Raw genomic sequence first — 15255 nt, forward strand, 5'->3', positions numbered from 1 at the left:
AGCATCACCCACTTGACCATTAAATAAATTTTGTACTGCAAATTGAAAATTAATTAGGCTATGTTCTTTTCGCATTATTTAATAATAAAAACTTATTCTTATTAAGATTAAGTAAGTACAGAAAAGTTCTTACAAGTATTAATATAAATATCGAGGTATATGAGTTCGGGTAAATATAACATAATATTAACTCGTTTATGTTTATTTTTAAGTAAGATTTCACATACTTTAACTATATTATTATTTTAACTATATCAAATTTTATGTTCATAGTCCTGTTTATTCCTTGATGTTTGCTATCAATACCTGGATCAATTGGACAAGGTTGTATTGCAATTAGGGTGTTGATTTAGCTCGATCATAGTCCAAAAATACGATAACAGGCGAACAACTACACAAAATGAATTTAAACATCATTTTGTGCTCAACTAAAAGTAAAAAATTTTAGGAGTAACATTCAATATTTACCTAATGGCTGCAATTAAAAAAAAATACAAATTACGTCATGACTAGTTCAATTTTTTTGGCTTCATTAAACAAAATTAATTTTATTTAAATGTAAATAAATTGTAAAACACAAATATATGTTAATACAATAAAAATACACACTTGCGTTACATATTACCTCCGTTTCATATTAATTATAATAATTTGATAAAAATATAAATTAAATTATCTATTAGTTGCAAATAATATGAGACGGAGTTAGTCGAAACAAAGTAATTGTCGAGTTGTCGTAATATAATTGGACGCCAATAGACAATTTACTTTATTTATTTATTTATTTATTTTTGACACGAGGATACTCTATTTGAACTTGATAATTGGAGAAGAAAGAGAAAAAAAAAGCGAAAAAAGAAAAATTGTTTGGTCGGGGAGAGGGCCCCACAACCTACTAACATACGCCGTGTAGGTCCCACTATCTCTCAATCTAGCCGTCCATTCTCCATTGAACCTCAATCTCAACCGTTCAATTTTGTTTGTTCTCAAATATCATGATTGATATTTATTTACCCTCTTCTTTCTCTCTCTCCTGAAAAACTCTGGAGAATTAGGTGATGATGAAAATGGCGTCTTCAATTAAAATCTTCACCGTTCCACTTTCTCTCTCCTCTGCTTTTAGCAATTCTGCTGCTCTAATGGAAGTTCTATAGTTATGAATTAATTTCTTATTAGTTCTCAAAATCAATTGAAATTTTCTTCCATTTTATGGCGAAAATCATGAGATAACAAAATTAGGGATTTTATTTTTCGATTTTTGATTTTAGGGTTTTATTTTTTGGGGAAAATGGAGATTGATGAAGTTGGGCCTAGTAACGTGAAGAATACTACTGATCAGTTTATTGATCGAAGCAAAGTTAGGATTTTGTTGTGTGATAATGATTCGAAAAGCTCTCAAGAGGTTTTCTCTCTTCTTTGCAAGTGTTCTTATCAGGGTAATTTTATTTAATTTCATTTAATTTCATGTTTTCAGTGTTGTTTAAATCTTTTAATTGCTCTTTTTATTTAATTAGTTGTACTTTTATTGTGGAAATATCTGTTAGATATTTATGTTGGATATTTTTCTATGATATTTTTAGTACTTTAAGATTGTCTAATTTACATATAGTACTATACTATTCTAGTTATAGAAATATTTCTTATATTGTTCCGACCCGTCATAATTAAGGATTAGCAATGATTTCGATTTCTATGAAATCCTGTAGTAAACTATAATTGTACCTTGTCTAAAAAAAAAACTATAATTGTACCTTTGAGATCTTTTTGAAGTAGTTTTTTTGGATGTTAGGAGATATACGGAGTAATTTTTTTTACGGACATCTTAAAATAGTATATGTAACTATAATTTCTGGACGGATGTAGTACTTTTTACAGAAATTAGAGTACTGACATGAAAAAGGATATGTTAATGTTTGGTTAGGCAAAAAATGCTGTTGTGGGATTAGCTGTACTTTAAACTGATATTTTGATGATAAGAGTATTGAGAAGTTATGCTGAATGTTGGAAATTCGAGTTTGTGGAGTAATGTAAAGGTGATACACGATGTGATTAGATGAGATTGAGTTTAGGGATAGGAAGGGTACTTCTATGATTGAAGGGTTGCAATAAGGTTTTGGGTTCCCATTTAGTTGGTGGTTTTTGCGGATTTGAATTTTAAATATTGAAAGATGCTCGATGGATAAGAGATATGCTGAATGTTGGAAAACCGAGCTTGTGGAGTAATGTAAAGGTTATCAATTATGTGGTTAGATGAGACTGAATTTGGTGATAGGAGGGTACTTCATATGATTGAGGGGTTGCAAAGGTGGTTATTGGTTCTAAGTTTCCTATTTAGTTTGTGGTTTGTGCGGATTTGAGTTTTTACTATTGAAAGATGCTTGATGGATTGGAGATAGTTAAGGCTGTCAAGCTTCTCCTTAATCATGGTACTAAAAGTGTGTTCATACTTCATAGTTGGTTTAGCTGCATGTTTGTTTTTTTGGAAAGCTATATCATCTCACTCCTTGGGCTACTTAATGTTTGCACCTGACATGACCAAAAATTTCAATGATTCGGTGAGATATAAAGAAAGTTTATGCTGGGACTATCGGATAACTTGGTTCTTGTAATACCAAAATAAATTACTGATGAGAGACTAAGGTGAGTGATGGTTTTTTTTTTTTTTTTTTTTTTTTTTTTTTTTTTTTTTTTTGGTCATACTTTGTGTCCTTGTATGCAACTCACTAAATTCAGGGGAGGTTCTGTTTTGCACTGTAATTATCTGTTTGTCCTCTATATGATGTATTGTTTTTGGAACACTTGTCATGTTTTTAGTTGATTATTAATGTTATGAATAGCCAACCAGCTTTGGTCCTTCATGGATCTGCCACTGACTTGTGACTAATTTGACAAATTGTGGAGGTGATATTTTTAGTAAAATGTCGCACTGTCTCTTAAGGCCTGTTCACTTCAGCTTCAGCTTTGGTCCTTCATGGATCTGCGTCTGACTTGTGACTAATTTGACAAATTGTGGAGGTGATATTTTTAGTAAAACGTTGTGTTCTAACTGTCTCTTAGGGCCTGTTCACTTCAGCTTTTTCAGTTCAGTTTAGCTCAGCTCCAATTAGTTCAGTTCAGCTCCTAATTTCCTTCTCTCATAAAATATTCATTTCAGCTCTATTCAGTTTAGTTCAGCTCAGCTCCAATCAGCTCAGTTCAGTTAATGTGAACAGGCCCTTACTCTCTCTTATTGCCATCTCCCATCCATCTAGCTTCCAAGCCACCTTTTCTACATCCAATTCCTAAAACCATTCCTTTAGACTATCCCTTAACGGTAGGTCTAAGTAAGTAAAGGATAAATTAAGGATGATGCACCTTGCAATCGAAGAAAGCTTATTTATAATATTTGGATGGTCATTAATACCAGTAATACGAGACTAAGACTTAAGAGTCCTATTAACAAATGTGGATTGCCTTTGTATGTGCTGACATGTCAAGTATCATCTGACAGAATTTGATAACTTGTCAAGCTACATGCCAATTCAGTATATTTATCTCTTCGTTTTACTTTTAATTAATTATTGTGAGGTAATGGTCTTGCATTTTTGCACTTTTTCCTTTTAATTTGTGTGGCTTCCATTCTTTAATGGAAGTAATTGTGTAGATGTGACCCATGTGGGGAGGCCTAGTTTTCTTGTTTGCATATATTTAACGATCTTCTAGCCTTTCACTAATGAATTTACTTGTTCCTATGTGTGTTTGTATGCTACAGTGACATCAGTCAAGTCTGCTAGGCAGGTTGTTGATGCACTTAATGCAGAGAGTTCTGACATTGATATTATACTTTCTGAGGTTGATCTTCCTACAAAAAAGGGGTTCAAGCTGTTAAAGTACATAATGCGGGACAAACAGTTGCAACGAATACCTGTGATTAGTATGTTTGCTGCTATTTCCAATTTTTTTGTTTGTAACTTAATTGTAAATTTGTTATTTATTTTTATTCTTCATATTTTTGTTAGTGATGTCAACACAAGACGAAGTTACTCTTGTTGTGAAGTGCTTGAGGCTGGGAGCAGCAGACTTCCTTGTGAAGCCATTACGGACGAATGAACTGTTAAACTTGTGGACTCACATGTGGAGGAGACGACGAATGGTAAGTGTCAAGTAGTTTACATGCCAAATTGCTTGTTAGTGATTTTGTGTGATCCTATGTATATACACCCTACAAATATATTTGAGGTGAAATAATTGTTCTTTGCTTGTGAAATTTAGAAACCTCAGTCTGCTCATGCTTCATTTTCCAACTAAGGAATATTTTTTATCAGTAAGAGACATCTAATTATTTGGGCTCCTTACTATATTGGCAGCTTGGCCTTGCGGAGAAGAATATAGTGAGTTATGACCTCGAAATAGCTGCATCAGATCCCAGTGATGCTAATACTAACAGCACAACACTGTTCTCCGATGACACAGATGATAAGTCCCGGAGAAGTGTTAATCCAGAAATGAGCATTGCAATACAACAGGAGGAGGAGGTCAGTGTGTAGGCAGGCATAACATTTCCCCTGAGATTTTTTTTATTTGTGTGTTAAGAGGATTTTTACATATACTCCTCTGCTTTTGTCCTTCATCAGTGCAAGCCATTTTTATCAGTTTGAGCTTTTCTTTATTTGTGCTTTGCTTTTGTTTAAAAATTGTCCTATTAATTCTCAGTGCCTATAGAATATTTGCTTGCATGAAGTGTGAATTCCTAGCATACAATAAAAACTAGTGATTGAGAAGCCTGGGGGAGTCTCATTGGATAAATTTGTTTGGCATGTCCAATAATGTCAACTGTCAATAACAAATTATAATGTTGTATATGTGAGAAACACAAATGCACAATGCAAGCTACTATTTGCAGCCTTTTAGTTTGTTTTTATTTGGAGGATGGGGAGGATTATTGGGAACAACTGATTTTATGGCCTCTATCTTGCTATTATGAAATGATTGTTGTGCTACCTTTCTGTAATGCATTAGATATAAATTGTTTTGCGAGGTACAAATTTAGTCTGTCCCCTCTCCTAACAAAATTTAAAAAAAAAAAAAAACAACCATGCTTGAAATTGCAAATCACTTTACTAGTGTAACAAAACTATTTACTGAGTACCAAGCTACATCCTTTAGTGATTTTATGTACAAAAATGTATGTTGTTTTACTATAACACTGGATTAGAAGGAGAGGCCGAGAGGGGAGAATATGTACTGGGCATGAGACCTTGTGTGTGTAAATTTGAAGGGGGTTTGGTTTTTGGGGTTTGTGACTTAAATTTGGTGGGTGAGGAAATGGACTTGGTCACTCATATTGGAACTTCGATTTCTTTGGCACATAGTGAAGAAACAAGTTATGAACTTTAGTGGAATGGATCAGATATTTACCTTGGTTACTGACAAAGGTGGATGGTCACAATCCTGGATTTTACACTTTACATGAGAATCTTGTAAAATGATGAAACTGACTGTTTATGGGTTCTTGATTGTTTATATGAAGTATATTAATAATTTCTGATCAAAATAAAAATTCTGATCTAAGTGTTTGTGTAAGGGGGCTTTTCAATTTTCAAGTGGAGTTCATATATATATATATTGTAATTTCTTGTATAAACGCAAAAGTTACTGCCTAATATAACTCTTTAATTGTGTCAATTCATCTTGCCAAGTGAAAACACTTTATTCTTTTTGTGTTTTACACTTTTACATGTTCGGGGGTAGAGAGGATGGAAGCTGTCTATGTTTGCATTGTGACATGACTCAATTTTTGTTTTATATTTTATTTGACACTCTGAGAATGGTGTGAATTAAATGTCTCCTCTTTAAATGAGAAAAATATTTTAGCATCAGGCTTGCGGGGCTATGTTTTTTAAATTTTTAGGGGGGGGGGGGGGGGAGGTTGTTATGGATATTTAGGAATGACATAATATTTAGATGCTGTACTCTCTCTCGGGGATTAAACTCCCTCCATTTTATAATGTTAACTCACATGAAGTACTAGATCTCCTCTTTGTAATTATTCTCTGTCTATTTCATAATTTTGACTCACTAATAGTAGACTCTTAGCTCCTAGAAAATTTGGAAATAGTAAGTGGGTTTAAGTTAAAGTGTTAATAGCAAGAGAGTTGGAGTAACAAGGAGGGTTAATGTAAGAAAAAGTTGGCAACAGTAGGAGAAAGTGAAGTGAGTGGAAATGTGTAAATATTTTGGGATAGAGGAGGGGGGGGGGGGGGGGGGGGGGGGGAGAGTAAAAGTGAGATGAACTTTCTACAACACAGCAAAACAGAATGTGAGTTGAACATTATGTAACGAAGGGTGTTAAGGAGTATGATATGCTTTTATTTTACCCTTGAAGATCACATCTTGCCTCACTGCTTCCTTCTCCAGTTTACTGCTCCTATTTTCCTCATTTTTTTCTTCTTCCTGTTTTTGCAGTGTAACAAAGCCACTTCTGATGCTGTGCCTGCAAATTTATATGACTGTCGGTCTGCTATATCAGCTCCAAGTGACCGCCGGACAGGCAAGCTGCTTTGCATTTATAATTCTTTCTTTCTTTCTTATGGTTATTTATAAGCTTTGTTTCCAATCTGGTTTTAGTTTAATTGTGCTGCCATTCTAAGTCTTGTAATTACTGTCATTGAAATATGACTCCAGAACATATATAGAATCCCATGTGACTCGATTAAAACTTACTTCTTAGGTTTTTGTTTTTTTTCCCTTTCAGTGAACAGTGCTGTAGTTTCTGAATTACAGATATGCTGTTGGTCGTTCAAGTGAGTATTGTTTAATATAAAGGGGTTGAGAATTTGAAAACTAAATCAGTTTTGTTACAGATGTACAATTTTTTTCTTTTTTTATTTGGGTCAAGTGTGCAAGTCTTTTTTGTCATTTGTCTGTGGTGATCATTTTGAGAATCTTTATGTTTGGTCAGGTTTTGTGCCATTTTCCAAAAAGAGTGAGCCATTTTTGAGAAAGAGTGACCTTTTTCCTAAGAAGAGTGAACTGAAGATCGGTGAATGTTCTGCTTTCTTCACTTACGTCAAATCCGGCGCAGTTGAGAGCAATTGTCGAACAATTGTTGATGTTGAAGCTAATGCTGCTCAACCTTCCAGACCAGATGATAAAACAGATACTTGGAATGGGCATGTAATCAATGGCAATATGAGATGTGAAAATGTTGACGTGTGGGAAAATAACTCACATGGAGAAGACTTCCCCAGCAGTACCAGTGTACCTGATTCCACTTCCATGGAAAGGTCGTGCACCCCTCCTGTAACTATGGAATTAATGCGAAATAAATCTAATGATGAAGGCTTGTCCGAGGTGCACATGCAGCCGAAAAATGGGATGCAGTTTGATACCTCAACTTTGGCAGCACATACTGCTTATCCTTACTTCATGTCCGGAGTCATGAACCAGTTTATGATGCCATCATCAGCACATACTCAACAGAAGGATCTTCAAAATCATGGGCAATCAACTATGATGCCTCATTATAATCACCTTTCACATTGTCCATCGCATGTACCTGGGATGACACCATTTTCTTATTACCCAATGGGTGTATGCTTGCCACAGGGTCAGTCACCTGCTAACCACCTAGTGACATCATTCGGTAATTTACCTTCTAGTGAAACAAAATTAAGCAAAGTTGACAGGAGAGAGGCAGCTCTGATCAAATTTAGGCAGAAAAGGAAGGAGAGGTGTTTTGATAAAAAAATAAGGTATGTGAATCGCAAAAAACTTGCTGAGAGAAGGCCACGTGTACGTGGGCAGTTTGTGAGGAATGTGAATGGCATGACTGTAGATCTTAATGGAGATCCATCTCCTGACCTTTATGAGGAAGATGAAGAGGATCCTAATTCATCTCCAGAAGATGACACTTCTTGACTACATATTTGAAGAAAACCATTTTTCTGATGGATCACTGCTGTTGCCGCCATAATTGTTTTTTTCCAAATCTGTCTGAGCTCCATTTTTCATGTCCTTTACGAAAAAATATGGCATGGATTTGTTATTGCTCTCTAGAGCTTGCAGGCCTGTACCTTTGACTTTGTAAGCATCTCTGTTGTGGGGTGATTTATGCAATCATGGGAAATTTTCATCTCCAACATCTGCAGTCCCATGAAGCTCCTTTTAGAGGGAGCTGCCTGAAGCTTTCATCTGGATGTGGGTGGTTCACATGGCATTTATATGGATCATCTTTATCCTTCATTCTGCAAGTGCCTGCCGCGTGAAGTTGGGAATCCAACTTTATTGGTTAAATGAAGGGTTTTTCTTTATTTATTTTTCCTTCATGTTTTACCCATTATTGTAAAGAGGCGCATAGTGATCAGATGTATCTATAGAAAAGCTGAAGAATTTAACTTCATTCTTATCTTGTTATAATTGTTGTGAAACCTGTTTATTTCAGTCTATGTTTATACTTAAATCAGGTGGTGGCTTCTTGATGTGCATCTTACTTGTGCTGGGCGTGGCCTGCCAGAGAACTTGGAGATCTGCTTGACTCTATTTAGTTGGTTTGTAATTGCACTCAACCACATTTGTATATCCTTTTTCTCTTTTCAGGCTAGTTGAAATGCACACCATTATCTACCATCTTTAATTAACCGTCTTGGTTTCCTATTTTCAAGACTTCAACCATGTCCATGTATGATGAGAGTATGAGTTCAGTACATCTTCAAGGTCTCGAAACAGGACCTGTGGAAAAGTACTCGAAATAGGACCTGTGGAAGTTATCCTCTATATTTGATAAGCTTGCCTTTGGGCAAATTCTTACCCTTGCCTAGCACAACATATACCGTCTATGTTCGATAAAGTATAGTTAGTTTTTATTTCTGATTTTGACAGGAAAATTATAGTCTTGGTTAAAATAGTAGTCTTTTAATTTAAGCTTCTGAAATTAATAGATATTAACTGAAAAAGTTTTATTAGCTCCCTTTCTTTGATGAGTTATACGTAGTACATGACAAAGAAATAAGATTAACACGTTGATTTAGGCTATCTTGATATTAAGGAAATTTTAGATTTTAACACCACACAAAAACCCGAAAATGGTTTTTAACACTCTTATAAAAAAAAAAAAATTATTTTATCACCAGATAAATTTTCAAAAAATGGGTATTACCACCATTTAACTGATTTCGTTTAGGAATTTGTTAAGTAGGGCCATATAGACACGTGTTGCTTTATTATTGGCCAAAAAAAGAAAAAAAATAAAAAAAGAAAAATTTAAAAATTAAAAAACCTAAAACTACCCCAACCACCCCAGCCCCACCACACCGCCACCACTGCCCTCCCCTAACCCACCCCCTGCCGGCGTCCAACATCCCAAAGAAACGCCCGGTGCCGGCAACCCCATCCCAACCACCCTTTCCCCCCACCTACGCACCCCAGCCCCTCCCTTTCCCCATTTTCGTTTTCCGACCACCACTCCCAAAACCACCCTAAACGGGTTTTAGGGTTTCGTTTGGGGTGGAAGGAATCGATTAAGGGAGGGGGAAAGGAGAGGGAGGGCGTTTCCGGGGGAGGAGGAAGGGGAGGAGGGGCGTTTTCGGGGGAGGGGGGTGTTTAGGGGGTGGTTTTGGGGTGGGGGTCGGGAAACGAAAGTGAGGAAAGGGAGGGGGTGGGGTGCATAGGTAAGGGAAAGGGGTGTAGGGGTGGGGTCGCCGGCACCGACCGATTCTCTTGGCCGCCGGACACTAGCAGGGGGAGGGCGGTGGTGAGGCTGGGGTAGTTTTAGGTTTTTTTTTTTAATTTTTTTAAAACAAATAAAATAGTGACACGTGTCACTGTGGACCACACTGAACAGAATTTTTAGACGGAAACCATTAAGTGGTGGTAATACCCATTTTTTGGAAATTTGTGTAGTGTTAAAATAAATTTTTTTATTTTTTATTTTTTATTTTTTATTTTTAGGGGGGTGTTAAAAACCATTTTTGGATATTTTTCAAGTGTTAAAATCTAAAATTTCCTGATATTAATTCTTAAAGTTGTTAACAGAACCATATTAGCTCAAATGTCAAGAGTACAGGGAATTCAGTATTTCTGTGAAAAAAAACACACCTCTTTGTAATTTTTCACATGTTCTTCGCCCATATCATTTTTAAGCAGCATGTTAATTTCAGTTGACACACAATGACACGAAGTATATATTCATCTCTGGATTTCTGCATAGTCTAATGACTTCGAGCTTCCCACAGCAGATAGATACAAGCAACAAGTACCAGAGGCAATTACCCAAATTAGTATGTTTAGAAAAATAAATTACTGTAAAACAAAGTACAAGTACTTGAAGTAGTTGTTAACTCCAAAACAAAAATTTCAAGTGCAAACCTTTACACAATAGCTGATGATTGACAAAGATGGGACTTAAGGGCAAACATTGACACACCAGGCTATATTAAACTTGGCCAAAAGAATGTGAAGTGGCATAACATAATATGAATTGACGAACAAAGAAACTTAGCAACAGCAAAATGATACAATGATTAATCACACTGAAGATCATGGACATCAGACTGCCAACAAGGCAAGTTGCCAAAAACTATATATCTTTGAAGACATAGTAGACAAACTAATGGATCAACTTGAAGTAAATGATCAACACAACCACAAGGACCAGTACTGCGATGATAGTACCAATAATCCATTTGTTCCGGTTCATTCTCCTTGACATTGCAGTCAGAATTTTCTTGCTTCTGCCAACATTCTCATCAACGCCATGAAGCTGGGCACAATAATTAGCAGAAAATTTGATTAGCAAACAGGCTTGACAAAAACCTCAAAATGTATGCAAAAACTGAAGATTACCTTCAATGTTTAAAGGTTTCCAAGGAAATAAAAAAGATACATGCCAACTCAAAAGGAAGCACTGCTTACTGTATTATGAGCATGCAAAAGTGACTGGCGTTGTGAATGCAAATCTTCAAGTATAGAAACCCCAATAGCTTCAGTTTCCTGCATGGTCATTCTGCTCTGCCTGACTCTATCAGTGGACTGATTCAATCTCTCTGTTGACATCAATAGCCGCCCTCTTTGATCAGCAGAAGCCTGAACCGCGTATAAACAAACACAAAACAGTTAAATGATCAGCAAGATTCATATAAGCAGTCACGTTTAATAATATAATACATTATAATTTACAAACAATTCACAAGTTTCTCTTCAATTTTCGGATGAAAAAAATATATAACAAGTCAAGTAATTGACTAGAGTTGTTCACCATACAGATAATGAGATAGGTTATAATAAACAAATTATACAACACTAACCATCAGCGCATCAGCCATGCCAGATTCCAGTAACGCATCTCGGGCAGCTTGACTCTCTGTAGAAGAGAGCCTTTTGATCTCAGATTTCAGGTTGCTTAGGTCATTTTTATACTCTCTAAGCTTGGTAAGCACCATAGCTTTCACATTCGGCTGCAATGCTCTTGCCTCCAGGTCCATTTTCCGGATCTGCATATGTTCAAAGAACAAACATATTTGTAACCACAACTTGCAAAGATATGACCTTAAGCTTAATGTTGATCAAGAAAAATTGCAACAGAAAAGATCTAATACAATACCAGTGCTTCTGCTTCCTCCAACCCACTTTTAATTTCAGAGACTTTCTGTTTCTTCTGTTCTGCAAAGCAGCGCTGGATAAATTAGACAAAAAAAAACAAAAAAAAAAAAAAAAAGGAAATAGCCATAACAACGAATTATGATTCAATTAAAATATTATGATTAGCAAAGAGAAGTGCCATACAACATCTTGAGGAATGTAAAAGTTCGTTATAAAGCAGTATACAATTCTGTCTAAGTATGTAGACTTGCAGAGGTTTTCAGGTTGTGAAGCTCCAGCCTCCAACTACACTCACTAGTCAAAGTGAAATCAAAATTTGTCTAGTAGAGACTGCCATCAAATTGCCAGACGAGGAAAACAAATATTGCAGAAAAACACTGGATATATCTCTATACAAAACATTAAAAATTACAAATTAGATGCTGCACCTTAAAGTGTCTATATATTTTTATCTTGACATATTTAGCTGGATTAAAAGATTAAATTCTGTCCTAGGATCAAAAATGTCAAAATAATGCATCTTCATAAACTGTACTTTATGTCCCATGAAAAAAAAGTTGACCAATAACCTTCCAATCATCCAACTACTCCACAGAAACAAAATCTTGATACTTGTAGTTGCTGGGGTAAGCTTGCGGATGTGCTTCCCCTGCTTGACTGACCCACACCCCTGCGACACTGAGGAATACGTATCCCCAAAAGTTGTATTTTACATCATTATTAACTCCAAGCTCTCTATATTAGAAGTAAAAAGTGCTCCCATCACTCAGTACTCCCCATAAAGAAATATACATCAAGGATCAAATTGAGTGTAACACAGAAAACATAGCCCTTTTCTCAAATAACAACATAAAGACCCCCTTACTTTGGTATGTAAAACCAATGAAACTTGTTTCTTCAAAAGTTTATGCCACCAGATAAACAAGTAGGTCAAGTCTTGGTCAAAACAGACCAAATAAAAATTAGATCCCTAGACGCAAGTTTGGAGGATTTTGAAGTGCACAAGCAACAAGAAAAAGGGTTTATTATTCGCTCTGGGACCCTTAAAAAATAAGCATAAAGACTCAACACAATAATAAATACAATTTACCCTTAAATTGGGAAGCTCAATAGAAACTTGTAGAATTAATCTCTAAAACCCAATTGAAATATTAGAACTCCTAAGGAAATACTTACCATATTATTAATACCAAACTCATCTGAAGCTAACCAAATACTCCGTACTAACTAAATTGGGGCTAAATTGGGACATGCTGGCTTGGGCAAGAAACTGTAGCTCCATTTCTCAAAACCCAAAAACAACTTTAAATCACTAAGTATACCAATCACAGCTTTGATATACAAGATAATTAAAATCTCATTAGAAATATGTAATTTTGAGTAGACCCTTTGCTCCTGCAGTCCTGCATCACATATAGGGAGATCCTACCAACATCACCTCTTATTCTCCCAAAGCTAAAGGGGTCAATATGCCCACTTTCCCCAGCCCCAGTCCAACTACGATAAGCAAGCAAAGCTAGCAAAACAACTTCAACCTAAAAAATGGCCATGCTACGAATGATGATAGATTCAATATTAGGAGTATTGTCTTCCACGCTCGAGTATTCGATATTCCTCAACTTTTGAGTCCTTTCTGAAAAAGGGAGGGTATACAATGCTGCCATGATCAATTCCTATTCTAACGATTTCGACCCAACTCCCCTCCAACTCATCCGAGTTCAATCAACCTATAGGAATTAACCCAAGACTATTATTCCAAATTATGAAATTACAAACCATCTAATCTTTCAAAACATTTCTTTTCACCCACTTAATTATAACTGAAACCCTCATTCTACATAAACAAAGAATTTGCCGCCATTATAACACAAATTGATTCAGCAAAACAATAAAAAAATTCAGAAAAATTGGGAATCACCTCCATTGAGAGCAGCAGCAGCAGAACATTTCCGAGTCAAATTCGCTGAAGTTTCACAATATTGACGCTCGTACCCTTCAAAAACCTGACTCATTTTTCCGAATTTCTTCTTTGATGACTAACTCTGAAATTTGGTCTCTCTCTACCCTGATTCCAACTAATTAAAGGGAAATTCAATGAACATCAATTTCAATTCGTAATGAAAACCCTAGATTAATGATTTGGGTTCAATCAAAGAAAAAATTAACTACATAATTAGGGGGAAAGAAGGCGGTTACCGGAAAATTGATCGGAAATTGACGCCGGTGATCGAAGGTCGTAATTTGATCTTTTGAAAAAGGAGAGATCCGGGAATTTCCAGCGAAAGAAGTATGCAGCAATTATTTGCGTTGGGGATGATCTTGGCAATGGCAAAAATGTAACTTTTTCAACACTGTTTTATACGAAGGAACTTTCTTTATCTTGTTTTATGATCGACAGCTATTTTGTTTGAGAGTATGATTTATGCGGTCTTAAGGGTTAACTAGTGAATATCGAGTATTGTTTTGTTTTCTTTGGGTGTGCACGGTGTAGTGAGTATTGTGCACATGTAGTCATGTAGATGTGTTCATACCCTCCTCCGCCTCCAGTTTTGGCTGTGATCCGAATATTGAACTAGATGATATGAAAAAAAAAGGGTGGTTTAAGTGTGTTTAGGTTAAGAAACCAGCATTTTAGAAGTAAAATATGCTTGACTATTTATAAATTCTCAAGCTGGTGTTACATGCCGGTCTACATAGGTATCTTGTCAAGTGGGTGGTAAGTGTCGGAAGTAGGTCTCCACGTGGCTGGCGAAATAGGATGATATGGGTAATGAGCCTGTATTAGAAATGACCCAGATGTTAAGGCTCGACCAGCTAACCTGATCCATATCGATGCCGATATCATTTCGCACACCTCCATGTTTCACAAACATAGAGACATTCCTTTGAACTATCCGCATTTTGGTTAAGAAGACATGAATTGCCGTTATTTATAATGGTTACTGACACCGTGTCAAACATTTTAGTTAACACCTACCTATATTAACACATATACCCTTGATAAGCATTCTATAAAATCTCTAATTATTAGTCAAATAGCCTAATAATATTTCCTATAAGTTATATTTACACCATGCTCTCAAGTGTAAGATTTGATTTTCATTGTGATATGAGTCATATGACTAATGAGTACGAATATATACTGATAAAAAAATCGGGTCGTGCTGGGCCTTAGCATCATATCTCATGCCCAAATCCGCAAAAAATAACGGACTTGTTGGGCCAAAGTACACTTTCAGTCTTTTTTCAGTCGGGTTTGAATTTTTAACTAAAAATGTATTTTTAAATTTGTTCAAACCCACCCTTTTTTTATTTGGATCAGGCCAGACTGATGTTGATCAACTCTAAAACACATGTTCATTTTATCAGAGTATAACCAGCCCAGTTTGCTCTTCTTACAAAATTTCAATTTTCCAGAAGTCCAATTCTTCATAACTTGAAATGGTCACCAATTCACCATCCATCTCTAACATAAATACGAAGTACATAATTAGAGATTTAGAGCTATCTCGTATCTCATCTAATTCTTAATTGCAAAGTTCCCGCGCTTCTCAAATTCGACCATCAAACCTCAGATAATCACGTTATTTTCATTTCAGCTTCAAATTCAATATCGTACAATTGTAAAAAGATGCGATTTTTATTGTAATTTATGCCAACCAATCTTCAGCAATAATT

General features: G+C 35.7%; 2 protein-coding genes across 3 annotated transcripts; one reads left to right on the plus strand and one right to left on the minus strand.

The window, feature by feature from the left end:
* Positions 1–1042: 1042 nt before the first annotated feature.
* LOC145568463 (two-component response regulator-like APRR1) lies at positions 1043–8388 on the plus strand. Its single transcript, XM_081627883.1, has 6 exons — positions 1043–1436; positions 3752–3913; positions 3999–4132; positions 4347–4514; positions 6445–6529; positions 6941–8388. The coding sequence occupies exons 1-6, from the start codon at positions 1289–1291 to the stop codon at positions 7897–7899; spliced, it is 1656 nt and encodes a 551-aa protein (XP_081484009.1). The 5' UTR covers positions 1043–1288; the 3' UTR covers positions 7900–8388.
* A 1992-nt stretch (positions 8389–10380) lies between these two features.
* On the minus strand, positions 10381–13979 carry LOC145568464 (vesicle transport v-SNARE 13-like). Of its 2 annotated transcripts, none has more exons than XM_081627884.1 (6): positions 13774–13979; positions 13496–13642; positions 11579–11637; positions 11283–11468; positions 10891–11061; positions 10381–10738 (listed from the first exon to the last, which is right to left on the minus strand). In XM_081627884.1, the coding sequence occupies exons 2-6, from the start codon at positions 13587–13589 to the stop codon at positions 10586–10588; spliced, it is 663 nt and encodes a 220-aa protein (XP_081484010.1). In that variant the 5' UTR covers positions 13590–13642; positions 13774–13979; the 3' UTR covers positions 10381–10585. The 2 variants fall into 2 exon arrangements, with proteins under 2 accessions (XP_081484010.1, XP_081484012.1); XM_081627886.1 differs by having other exon boundaries at positions 13496–13652; positions 13774–13978.
* Between the last annotated feature and the right edge of the window lie 1276 nt (positions 13980–15255).

The sequence above is a fragment of the Chenopodium album genome, chromosome 11 (assembly GCF_948465745.1).
Source record: "Chenopodium album chromosome 11, dcCheAlbu1.1, whole genome shotgun sequence".
NCBI lineage: Eukaryota > Viridiplantae > Streptophyta > Magnoliopsida > Caryophyllales > Amaranthaceae > Chenopodium > Chenopodium album.